Source organism: Pleurodeles waltl, chromosome 3_1, assembly GCF_031143425.1.
Source record: "Pleurodeles waltl isolate 20211129_DDA chromosome 3_1, aPleWal1.hap1.20221129, whole genome shotgun sequence".
In the NCBI taxonomy this organism is placed as follows: domain Eukaryota; kingdom Metazoa; phylum Chordata; class Amphibia; order Caudata; family Salamandridae; genus Pleurodeles; species Pleurodeles waltl.
Window position 1 is genome coordinate 359,070,363 of NC_090440.1, and position 13,302 is coordinate 359,083,664.

Below are 13,302 nucleotides of genomic sequence, written 5' to 3' on the forward strand. Positions count from 1 at the left end.
GTGGGGTTATGTGCTGCCATTGGGGAGGGACACACTTCTCACATTGGATCCACCGGATCAAAACACATACCCACTCCAGAAAGCCACTTTACTTGCCAAGTTTGGGCTGACCCCTGAGGGATACCGTCAGAGGTTCAGGGACAGCACCAAACAAACCACACAAACATGGGTAGATTTCTTTGATTTCTCTAGTAAGGCACTGAATGGATGGGTGCGGGGCAACAAAGTAGCAGATTATAAAGGTTTATATGACTTGATCCTGAGAGAGCATATGCTTAATGTTACTTATACAGATTTGCGCCAGCACCTAGTGGATAGTAAGCTGACTGATCCCAGGAAGCTTGCTGAGGAGGCGGACCTCTGGGTTAGCACCCGAGTGTCCAAAAAGGTACCTGGGGGGGACTCCCACAAAGGTGGTCAGGGTTCCCAACAGAAGAAAGAGGGGGGAGATAAACTTACAGATAAGGAACTCTCTAAAGGCCCCCAAAAGAATTCCCAGGGAGGGGGTGGCAACCCTTCCTTTTCCAAATTTGGGAAAAAGCCAGGGACATTTGACAGGTCAGGAAAATCTAGCCCCAAATGCATGGAGTGTTACCAATATGGTCACTACAAAGGCGATCCACAGTGCCCCAAGAGGGCACCGTCCACTACCGGACAGGCACCTGGGTTGACTAGTGTAGCACTCGGGGGGGGAGATGGACCCAACTAGCTTTGGGGAGCAGGTAGAGATTTCCCTAGTGTCCCTGGGAGAAGGAGAAATGGTGCCCAAGGCCCACATGCCCAGAAATACTTCCAAGTACCGGCAGTGGGTCACCATTGATGGGTAGAGGGTGGAGGCTCTGCGTGACACAGGAGCCAGTATGACTACTATCAAGAGTCAGCTGGTGTCAGCCGAGCAGATAATCCCTAATACATTCCACCAGGTCAGAGTAGCTGACAATCGCGAGAGTCACCTACCGGTGGCTCTGGTTCCCTTTGAGTGGGGGGGGGTCTCTGGTACTCTGAAAGTAGCTGTGAGTCCTGCCATGCCTGTAGATTGTCTGTTAGGCAATGACCTTGAGCACACTGCTTGGAAAGAAGTGGAGCTCAGGTCTCACCTGGAGATGTTAGGGCTACCTGAGTGGGTCTGCATGACCACACGGTCCATGGCTGACCGAGAGGGAAGTCAAGGGCATCTGGAGCCTGGAACGATGGCCCAGAGAGCTGCCAGGAGGAGGGACCAGGGGTGCGGGAAACCGGCCCCAGCTGTTCCCACAGTGGCTGACGGGGCTCCTGAGGAGGAGGCTTCCGAGCCAACTGGGGAAGACATTGCCGCCCTAGGTGACTTACCTGAGCTTGCTGGCTGGCAAGTTGAGGGTGGACCCACCAGGGAGGAATTCTGCAAGGCGCAGAAAGAATGTCCCACTCTAGAAGGTTTGAGGAAACAAGCCTCAAACCAGGCAGCCGGCGACGCCTCTGGCGATCACCACCTATATTGGGAGAATGATCTCCTCTACAGTGAGCCTAAGGTTCCGGGCTTTGGGGCAGCACGTGTGCTGGTGGTCCCCCAATGTTACCGAACCTTCCTACTGGGTCTGGCTCACGACATTCCCCTGGCAGGACATTTGGGGCAGGGCAAGACCTTTAACAGGCTTGTCACCCACTTTTATTGGCCCAAAATGAGGACACACTCAGACAAGTTCTGCAGATCCTGTCCTACCTGCCAGGCCAGTGGTAAAGCAGGAAAAAGGGTTAAAACCCCCCTGATTCCACTTCCTGTCGTTGGCACCCCCTTTGAAAGGGTGGGCATCGACATTGTTGGTCCCTTGGACCCCAAAACTGCCTTAGGCAACAGGTTCATCCTGGTTTTGGTGGACCATGCCACCCGTTACCCAGAGGCAATCCCTCTAAGGACAGTAACTGCACCGGTGGTGGCCAGAACCCTGATGGGGATATTTACCCGTGTGGGATTCCCCAAGGAAATAGTGTCTGACAGAGGCACTAACTTCATGTCTGCATACATGAAGTCTCTGTGGGATGCGTGTGGTGTAACTTACAAGTTCACCACACCCTATCACCCCCAGACGAATGGTCTTGTGGAGAGATTCAACAAGACCCTGAAAGGCATGATTGGTGGCCTCCCTGAGGCCATGAGGCGTAAGTTGGACGTCCTCTTACCATGCCTTCTCTTTGCTTATAGAGAGGTCCCCCAGAGAGGGGTAGGGTTCAGTCCCTTTGAACTTCTCTATGGGTACCCTGTCAGGGGACCCTTAAGCATTGTCCAGGAGGGATTGGAGAAAGCTCCAAAGACACCCCCTCAGGATGTGGTCAGCTATATGTTGGCCCTCCGCAACCAGATGACCCGCTTCTGGAAAGAAGCCCAAGATAACCTTGAGGCCAGTCAAGAGGTGATGAAACAATGGTATGACCAGAAGGCCACCCTGGTAGAGTTTCAACCTGGAGACAAAGTGTGGGTAATGGAGCCAGTAGAGCCCAGAGCTCTCCAGGACCGCTGGTCTGGCCCATTTGAAATAAAGGAGCGGAAAGGGGAGGCCACTTACCTAGTGGACCTCAAAACCCCTAGGAATCCCCTAAGGGTGCTCCATGTGAACCGACTAAAAGCTCATTTTGAGAGGTCGGAGATTAACATGCTTCTGGTCACAGATGAAGGAACGGAAGAGGAGAGTGAACCTCTCCCCGACCTCCTCTCTGCCCAAGAAGGTGATGGGTCAGTAAGCGGGGTCATTCTGTCTGACTCCCTGACTCTAAATCAGAAAGGAGACTGTTATGAGCTGTTGGAGCAGTTCTCCCCCCTGTTCTCCCTTACTCCTGGGCTGACCCACCTCTGTGTTCATGATATTGACACCGGTGACAGTCTCCCTGTGAAAAACAAAATTTACAGGTTGTCGGATAAGGTGAAGGCCAGCATCAAGGAGGAGGTCTCCAAGATGTTGACTCTAGGGGTCATTGAGAAGTCCAGTAGTCCCTGGGCCAGCCCAGTGGTATTGGTCCCTAAGGCTACTGCCCCAGGTGCGAAGCCAGAACTCCGGTTCTGTGTGGACTACCGGGGTCTCAACTCAGTCACACGGACTGATGCTCACCCCATCCCCCGAGCTGATGAGCTCGTGGACAGGCTAGGCGCTGCCAAGTTCCTGAGTACGTTTGATCTTACTTCAGGGTACTGGCAGATCGGCCTAACTGAGGGGGCCAAGGAAAGATCCGCATTTTCAACCCCGGATGGCCATTACCAGTTCCGGGTGATGCAGTTTGGGTTGAAAAATGCCCCCGCTACCTTCCAACGGTTGGTTAACGGGGTCCTAGCTGGCAAGGATGCCTTCTGTGCAGCCTACCTGGATGACATAGCTGTCTACAGTTCCAGCTGGGAGGAACACCTGCTTCACCTCAAGGAGGTGCTTCAGGCCCTGCAACAGGCAGGCCTGACCATCAAGGCCAGTAAGTGCCAGATTGGTCAGGGTTCCGTGGTGTACTTAGGACACCTAGTGGGTGGTGGCAAGGTGCAGCCACTCCAGGCCAAGATTGAAACTATCAAGGCCTGGCAACCACCCCGAACACAGACGGAGGTGAGAGCCTTTCTAGGCCTCACAGGATACTACCGCCGATTTGTCAAGGGCTATAGTACCATTGTCACACCCTTGACAGAACTCACTTCCAAGAAGCAACCTAAGTTGGTGAATTGGACAGAGGCTTGTCAGAAAGCCTTTGACGCCCTGAAGGAAGCCATGTGCACGGCCCCCGTACTCATGGCCCCTGACTACTCCCAGGAATTTATCGTGCAGACAGACGCTTCAGAGCATGGCATAGGGGCAGTTCTAGCACAGCTGAATGAGGAGGGCAGAGATCAACCGGTAGTCTTCATTAGCAGAAGACTATTACCACGGGAACAGAGGTGGAGTGCTATTGAAAGAGAAGCTTTTGCTGTGGTCTGGGCACTGAAGAAGCTGAGACCCTACCTGTTTGGGACTCACTTCCTAGTTCAGACAGACCACAGGCCCCTCAGATGGCTCATGCAGATGAGGGGTGAGAATCCAAAACTCTTGAGGTGGTCCATTTCCCTACAGGGGATGGACTTTACGGTGGAACATCGCCCAGGGGTTGACCACGCCAATGCTGATGGTCTCTCCAGGTACTTCCGCCTTAGCGATGAGAGCTCCCAAGAGGTCGGGTAGCTCTCCCCACTTTCAGCTGGGGGGGACACATGTTAGACCTGACAGCCTTAGGGTAGTCACCCCTAACTTTTTGCCTGCCTCCCTCCACTTTGTGGATACTGTTTTTGCTGGTTTTTAGACTCTGCGCACTTTACCACTGCTAACCAGTGCTAAAGTGCATATGCTCTCTCTCTGTAAACATGGTAACTTTGGATCATACCTGATTGAACTATTTAATCTACTTATAAGTCCCCAGTAATGTGCACTCCAGGTGCCTAGGGCCTATAGATTAAATGCTACTAGTGGACCTGCAGCACGGATTGTGCCACCCACTTAAGTAGCCCCTTTTCCTTGTCTCAGGCCTACCATTGCTAGGCCTGTGTGGGCAGTTTCACTGCCACCTCGACTTGGCATTTAAAAGTACCTGCCAAGCATAGAGCTCCCCTTTTTCTACATATAAGTCACCCTTAATGTGTGCCCTGGGTATCCCCTAGAGCAGGGTGCTGTGTAGGTAAAAGGCAGGACATGTACCTGTGTAGTTATATGTCCTGGTAGTGTAAAAAAACCCTCAATTCGTTTTTGCACTGCTGTGAGACCTGCTCCCTTCATAGGCTAACATTGGGGCTGCCCTCATACACTGTTGAAGTGGCAGCTGCTGATCTGAAAGGAGCAGGGAGGTCATATTTAGTATGGCCAGAATGGTAATACAAAATCCTACTGACTGGTGAAGTCGGATTTAATATTACTATTCTAGAAATGCCACTTTTAGAAAGTGAGCATTTCTTTGCACTTAAATCCTTCTGTGCCTTACAATCCACGTCTGGCTAGGTTTAGTTGACAGCTCCTTGTGCATTCGCTCAGACACACCCCAAACACAGGGTACTCAGCCTCACTTGCATACATCTGCATTTTGAATGGGTCTTCCTGGGCTGGGAGGGTGGAGGGCCTACCCTCACACAAAGGACTGCCACACCCCCTACTGGGACCCTGGCAGACAGGATTGAACTGAAAGGGGACCTGGTGCACTTCTTAGCCACTCTTTGAAGTCTCCCCCACTTCAAAGGCACATTTGGGTATAAAACAGGGCCTCTGCCCTACCTCATCAGACACTTGCTGGAGAAGAAACCTGAACCAGAAACTACATCCTGCCAAGAAGAACTGCCTGGCTGCTCAAAGGACTCACCTGTCTGCTTTCTACAAAGGACTGCTGCCTTGCTGTTGCCCTGCTGTCTTGCTGAACTCTTGTCTGGCTGTGAAAGTGCTCTCCAAGGGCTTGGATAGAGCTTGCCTCCTGTTCCTTGAAGTCTCAGGACCAAAAAGACTTCTTCCTTTCACTTGGACGCTCCGTGCGCCGAAAATTTCGCCGCACAGCTTGTTTCGCAGCGAGAAAAACGCCGCACACCGACGCTGATCGACGCGACGCCCTCGGGACGCTCGAGACTTCGACGCACAACCTCGCAAGGACAAAGCCGCCCGACTTTCCAGGAGAAATCGACGCGACGCCTACCGTGAGCGTGAAACTTTGACGCACGGCCTCGCAAGGACAACGCCGCCCGACTTCCAAGGAGAAATCGACGCGACGCCTGCCGTGAGACCAAAATTTCGACGCACGGCCTCGCAAGGACAACGCCGCCCGACTTCCAAGGAGAATTCGACGCGACGCCTACCGTGAGATCGAAACTTCGACGCGCAGCCCCGCAGAACGACGCGCAGCCGGAAAACAAGCAGGAGAATCCACGCACAGACCCGGGACATCTGGTAATCCCCGCGACCCACAAAAAGAGACTGTCTGCGCGCCGGAAAACGACGCCCGACTTCCCCGCGTGGAAAAGAACGACGCAAGTCTGTGTGTGCTGAGGAGAAATCGACGCCCACACCCCTTTTTCCGCGCATCTCTTCTCCTGTGGCCCTCTGAGGAGATTTCCCACCAGAAACCAGGTACTCTGTGCTTGAAAGACACTTTATTGCTTTTTAAAGACTTAAGACACTTTATATCACTTCCCTGTGATATTTCTACAATTTTCCATTGCAACTTTATTCTCTTTGACCTACAATTATCCTGATAAATATTATATATTTTTCTAAACACTGTGTGGTGTATTTTTGTGGTGCTATATGGTGGTATTGTATGATTTATTGCACAAATACTTTACACATTGCCTTCTAAGTTAAGCCTGACTGCTCGTGCCAAGCTACCAGAGGGTGGGCACAGGATAATCTTGGATAGTGTGTGACTTACCCTGACTAGAGTGAGGGCTTTTGCTTGGACAGAGGGTAACCTGACTGCCAACCAAAAACCCCATTTCTAACACAAAGCCTGTGTGTTAAGTTTTAAACTGCTGTTTTGACATGGCAACGTAAACCTCTTGCCAGGTACAAACCTTTCTTTTGAATACATTTAGGTCACACCTAGGGTACACCCTAGGCAGCCCAGATAGCAGGGTGCAATGTATTCACAATGTAGGACATGTACTTTTAAGTATACGTCCTGGCAGTGAAAAACTCTTAAATTTGTTTTTTTACTACTGCAAGGTCTATCTCTCCCACAGGATAACACTGGAGTTGCCTTACTGCTTTTTATAAGTGTAGTTTCCAAATGGGAAGGGATAACCAGTTCCTGCTTGGCGTCTCTGGGATCACAATTTTAAATCCTAACTTATGGTGAAGTCGGATTTTAAATTGACATTTTGAAAATGCCACTCTTAGAAAGTTAGCATTTTCTTGTATTAGACATTTAGTCCCTCTAGCGTGTCTCTTGTCACATGACTGGGTGTATCTGACAGTTGAGCTTTGTGTATTCCTCCTAATGAGCCACACACGATAGGGAGCTTAGGTGTGCCTGGATGGGTCATCCTGGCAGGATGGTAGGGAGGAGCTCAGCAAAGCCCCACTTACAGATGAATAGGCTATGTCCTGCCTTCACACAAAGGGCTGTATAAACCCTATAGTTAGTCTGGAGCCAGGACAGGGAAGGCAGAATGCCCGGGTATCTCAAAGTGAAACCTCTAGATGCCCCCCCCCCCATGTCAAATGCACGCCTCAGTATAAATACTGGAACTCAGACACAAACTCTTCAGTACACTTACGGACCACTGGATACTCTGTTCTGTCTGAAAGGACTTCTGTGCTGATACAAGGACTGCCACTCTGGTGGACTGCTGCTCTAAATGAACTGCTCCCCTGCTTTGCTGACCTGTTGCCTGATGCCCTCTTGCCTGGGGAAGAAGAACTTGGCCTGCAACTTCACCTTGAACCCATGACCCTAGAGCTAGTCAGCTGGCCTCCTGATCTGAGCCTCAGGGACATAAAAGACTTTCCAACCAGATCCTGGATCCAGCTGCAGTGGGTTCCTGAGCCCAATTGGTGCCCCTCGGGGCCTCGGCCCTTGGTGTGATTCAGTGCTCTTAAAATAAAGCTTTTCTGCACTTCACGAACATGAAAGCAGGTTGAAGATGCAAGCGTAGTACTTCACTAAACAGAGCAGCAGAGTGGCAGTCTTCTTGCAGCACAGCGGTCCTTCTGAGTCTTCCACAGGTCTAGATGGGTTTTGAAGAATTGGGGTCTGAGGTCCAATATTTATATCTGGTGCCCACTTAAAAGAAGTAGAAGCTTCTAGAGGTTTCCAACCCCAGAAATGCTTGGAATTTCCTGCCTCCCTGCCCTGGCCCCAGATTGTCTGAGGTCACAATAGACGAGTGCCAAACTCTTTGTGAGAGTGCTCAGACAGGGCCTTTGTGATGTGCAAGTGTGTTATGGGAAAATCCCTCATACTCATACATTTAGAGTGCCCCAGCCTGCCAAAACCAAGCTTCTCTTTGTCTCACTGTCTGGGAGCAATACACAAAGACCAACTGTTAACTACACCTAGTCATGTGACCCGGTATACAGGCAGTAGACTAACCAAATGGTTGGGACTATGGAAATACAGCTTTCTGAAAGTGGCATTTTCAGAATTGTGACTAAAAAGGTGACTTTACCTCTAAAGAAGCCTTTTATTTACACTTCTTTAGGCAGTAAACTCAATCTGTGTGCGTGCTCCCAATTGAAAGTTATCACTTATTGAATGTAATAAGGTAACCCAATTTTATCCTATGGGAGTGGTAGGCCTTGCAATATTGAAAAATGAATTTAAGAGTTTTTTCCTACCAGGACATATAAAACTTTAAAGTACATGGGCGACTTTTTAAATACACTACCCTCTGGACTGTTCAGGGCTTACCCTAAGGGTGACATATGTATTAAACAGAAATGTTTGGGCATAGCAAATGGCAAAAGGTTTATTTTGCCAGGTTGTAATGGAAGATAATAACTGCTTACACAGGCTGCAATTGTATGCCTGAGACATGTTTGCAGTGTTACTTAAGTGGGTGGCACAATAAATGCTGCATGCCAACAAGTAGCATTTAATTTATAGGCCCTGGGTACATTTATTACCACTTTACCAGCGACTTAAATTAAGTAAGCCAATTGGGTGTAAGCCAATTCTACCATGTTGAAAGGAGAGAGCACAAGCACTTTAGCACTGGTTAGCAGTGGTATAGCGCACAGAGACCTGAGGCCAGTAAAATCGGGATCAGCAAAAATAGGAGGGCTGAAGGCAAAATGTTTTGGGGGAAGACCACCCTAAGGCTGGAAGGTCTAAGGATGCTATTACTCACAGTGCAAGAGAGCCATGGCAGACGTGTGCTGACTCATTGCCTCGTGCTTTACACTATGATGAGCGGTAGTAAAATGTAAATGATAGTTGAATAATCAAATGTCTGAACCATTATATATTTTTTTCATAAAGGAATGTCTTGAGTACACAAGACTAGTTGGACAGCTAAGATTGTCCCTAGGTCAGACCTAAAACAATGGTTGTCCCCACATCTGCATAAAATGAGCAACACACTTCCTAGGTCAGAAAGTATGCAGAATTCAAGTAGCGCTGAGCTGATGAGGTTCAATAATGCAGAAACCAATCTAGCATCGCTTTTATTTCTGTTCAGAGCCTGTCTCTTAGCGGTTAAACCTGTACTGTTCCTACTGGAGTAGTGCTATGGTTGATTTGCTAATGTTGGTTCCTATCCGTATTGGCAGGGTGAACTTAAAAAACGATGGACCAAGGACAGCCCAGGGGCTGCCATTAATTTCAGCATTCCATTCACACCTTTTTGGTTTTTCCCACATGCCTCTTTGAGCACAAATGACAAGGCATACATTTCAATTAATGTTGAAACCAGAACACACACTTTGACGTGAAAAAATGCTTTGTCTATTAAGACAAGGTTAAAATGGTTCGATGATTTCTACAGGTGTGGAAGATGTATCATCTGTCACTGCGCCTTAAGACAACATGGCTAAATAGTGTACTCCATGAAAGTAGTGCATTTGATTATTAGGATTATTGCCTGTGAAACCACACTATTTGATTATATTTCCACCTGTTATATTCAAGGTCTGAGTGAGATCCTTTGAAACTAAGATTTGAGAGCATTTCAATGCTAATGAATCGTGGACTGATAACAGTGCTAAAGCATAAGACTTTAGAACACATCACAATGGCAAAATTGCTAGGCTTTTAGTTATTAAGGGCCAGATGTAGGAAGAAAACATTTTGCGAGGTGCAAATTGCGAGTACCAGCGACTCGCAATTTGCCCCTCGCAAAATGTTATGCAGAAAGGTGTCTCAGACACCTTCTGCGACTCGCTATGGGGTAGCAAAGACCCACCTCATAAATATTTATGAGGTGGGTCGCAGTTTGCGACCCCATAGCAAGTCTAGGCACTCACGGGGATGGTGGCCTGCTGGAGACAGCAGACCATCATGTCCGTGACTGCATTTGAATAAAGCATTTTTTTTTTTTTTTTTTTTTTTGCAGCCCGTTTTCCTTAAAGGAAAACGAGCTGCAAATAGAAAAAATACCGAAACCTTTTTGTTTCGGTTATTTTCAGAGTAGGCAGTGGTCCGTAGGACCACTGCCTGCTCTGAAAAAATATTTCTGTTTGCATTCACAATGGGGACCCCTTCCCGTTTGTGAATGAGTTACCATCCACTTCAAGTGGATGGTAACTGCGAGTTGATTTGCGACCGCTTTCGCGGTCACAAATCAACTCTACATCGCGATGCGGTCGCAAATAGGAAGGGCACACCCCTTCCTATTTGCGAGTCGGAAACACATTTTGCGAGTCGGTACCGACTTGCAAAATGTGTTTCTGCATCGCGTGAGGCCTTTTGCACCTCGCAAACGTAGTTTTTCGCCGTTTGCGAGGCGCAAAAGGCTACCTTCATCTGGCCCTAAGTTTTATAAATGTGCAAGTTAGTAGAGAAAGCCCTAAAGTGCTAGGCCTTTGCCATTTAGATTTTACTGGACTTTGGCTAGGTTCGTGCTGTACAAGTAGTATACACATACATACATGCATAGTGAAAAGATCTGCATTACATCCGCCTGAAGTGAATGCAGAGGAAGGTTTGCATTAGTTCTTATACATTTACATCCCACCTGTTTTGTGCTTTCTATCAAAGAATGTTATTATCCAGCCAGTAAAATCACGTGATATAACAGGTGAGAGTAATATGAAATTATGTCTAAATGATGGAAGAAGCCCGATTTATGTTTTCTGACTAGTGCACATTCGATCTACCTCCGCTCTATATGAAACACCTAAAAAAGTTAAGTGTTTCATGTATTTCTAACACTTTTCCCATTTTACCCCAATATAATCAGATCAAGGAAGTATCTTACTCTGGTCTGAAGGTTAACTGGGAGAAATGATCATACCTGCCAGTCTCGGGAACACACGGAAACCTTCGCCACGCATCCGATCCGCTAAAATACCTGGGTATGCCCATGACACTGAATCAACATTATCTCTCATTGAAAAATGGGCCCTGCCCGCTGGAACGAAAATCACTCCCTTATGTTGGCACCAGGCATTAAGATGGATCGGAATGGAAAGCACTCTTACAGTAGAGACCCCACTCTGGCATGTCACACAGCTGATGCACATGGTGTGTCTTGCTGTTTTTGGTCTAAGGGTTCTTAGTATTTTTAAATTACAAGACATTTAGTATGGAAGTAATAGCAAGTCTTCTGAACAGCTGTAGTAGATTTCTATTTTCAGAAGTCACAATTTTATGGCTATTTTCAGGTCTGACGTGTTTGAGGCACACACGATTGACTAGTAAGACCTACCCGAATATAAACACCTAGAGATGAAAAATATCATGCCTCATCTTCTACATAAGGTAATTTCACATATATATATATATGTTGCTAGTAATACCCAGTCTGAACCCACCATTTTAATTACATACACAAAGGAAGCAAGGTATAGAGGTCCAGTGGAAGAGGCTGACTGGAAAGAGGCTATGGTGGTCTCCTGAGTGCTAGCTGTCTCCCTGCAACTTTGTGTCATTCAGCTTAAATATGCCCATTAAATACATTACAGTCTTCCGAGATTGATGGAAAATTGGGGTGGCCAACAAGGCATAAGACTAGTTGTGGCCATGGTGATGCTGATTGCTAAAAAGGTAATTGCCCAATACTGCAGATTGGATAGCGCTCCCCCTACTACTGAATGGACTGGTGGCATGGATTGCTGTGCAAAAGCAAATGTATAAAGCTATAGGATGCCCTCAGAGGAGCCAAAATATCTTGTGACTATGGTGGAGCTACAATCAAGATCGAAACCCAGGTTTTACTAAATCTATTGTCTAAATGCCATGAAAGTCAAATGCAATAATATTGTCAATTGAGCTGTCTAACTTTAACGTATGAACACAATTGCTGCGTATGCTATCACTGTTGATAAAGTCGATAAAAATAACTGTAGAAATTGAGTGATCATACGTCTCGATTGATGGCTGGGCTATGAAATTGTCAAGACATCCTTACAAAGCACCAGTAAAACACATTGTTGCAAATCAGCATATATTCAGAAAACCACTGATTGTCTGTTCCTGATTAGAAGATAAAGAGAGGCTTTCCACATAGCCAAACGACTTCCTCCTTTTAACTCCTATTTAATACTATTGCAACCAGTTGAACAGTCCTAAATTATATGCCCCCTTGCAGAATGTGAAGAGTGTCTCCTGAGTCTCCCACATCTCAAACATATCATTGACCGTGGTTGAGTGAGGCCTTCTGAAGGGTTGTATTAAACTCCCCCACCCCCTTTGTGTCTCAGTACCTGCAGTAGCTTTGGTTCAACCCCTGCAGCCAATGGTAGTCTTTACTTGTTCTTTAAGTCTCTGACATGAATACGATTCACAAATGTACAAGAGGGTGTTTTCTCATTAGAAACAAAGGTTGCAAGCCTAATGACAAAACGTCAAAATATAAAGATATTCCACTCATATCAATTTATTTCTTAACTGTGCATTTGTTAATATCTGTTCTCTAGGACGACTGTACTGTACCTCAGAAATCTCCATCTTGTTCCCAAACTGGTCATACACATCACCTGAAAGATAGAAAGAAGATTCAAATGTTTGTCCGTGTGGTACTTATTATATTGTTTATCGTCCCTGTGCAATGTAAAGAAGTTCTGTAACTATTAATTTACAGTTCTAAATGTGCTTCTCCATTTCATAACTTTAATCTTGACCTCTGGATTTTTGGAGTTAAAGTTTGTTTAAGACCCAAAACATTTCTTTTATCTTTTCGCTTGATTTCTAGCCAGCAATACATTTTAAAGGTAAGGATTCTGGCGGTCTGCAGGAGCAAGATTATGGTTCACTATAACTTTACACAAAACAATAAACAATGCTAAAGTTACATTTTATAGAAAAACAATCAATTTAATTGGATTTTGTTACAAATTCTGGCCCTCGTTATGAATACAGCAGTCTGGCCCGCCATGCCGGCGGTGGCGGTAATTACCGCCATCGTCATGGTGGCCCAGACCGCCATATAATATACGTGGCAGAACCGCCACTGGAGTAACTCCACCACTGCCAGGCAGCCAGGCGATGGTGGAGTTACTTATCCGACAGGGCAGCACTGCAAGCAGCGCTGTCTGCCGGATAATGTATCTGATTCCACCAGCCTTTCCATGGCGGTTTCCGCTGCCAGGGTAAGGCTGGTGGAATGGGTGCCTTGGGCCCCCTTAGGGGCCCCTGCACTTCCCATACACTTGGTATGGGCAGTGCAGGGACCCCTGTGCACAGCCCCAA

General features: G+C 47.3%; 1 protein-coding gene across 1 annotated transcript in view; it reads right to left on the reverse strand.

The window, feature by feature from the left end:
• The window catches only part of ATP8B4 (ATPase phospholipid transporting 8B4 (putative)), a 2,552,767-nt gene that overhangs the window by 1,274,624 nt on the left and 1,264,841 nt on the right, over positions 1-13,302 (reverse strand). The window contains exon 13 of the mRNA XM_069222521.1: positions 12,547-12,590. Coding sequence (XP_069078622.1) covers positions 12,547-12,590 — 44 coding nt within the window. The remainder of the gene's footprint in view (positions 1-12,546; positions 12,591-13,302) is intronic.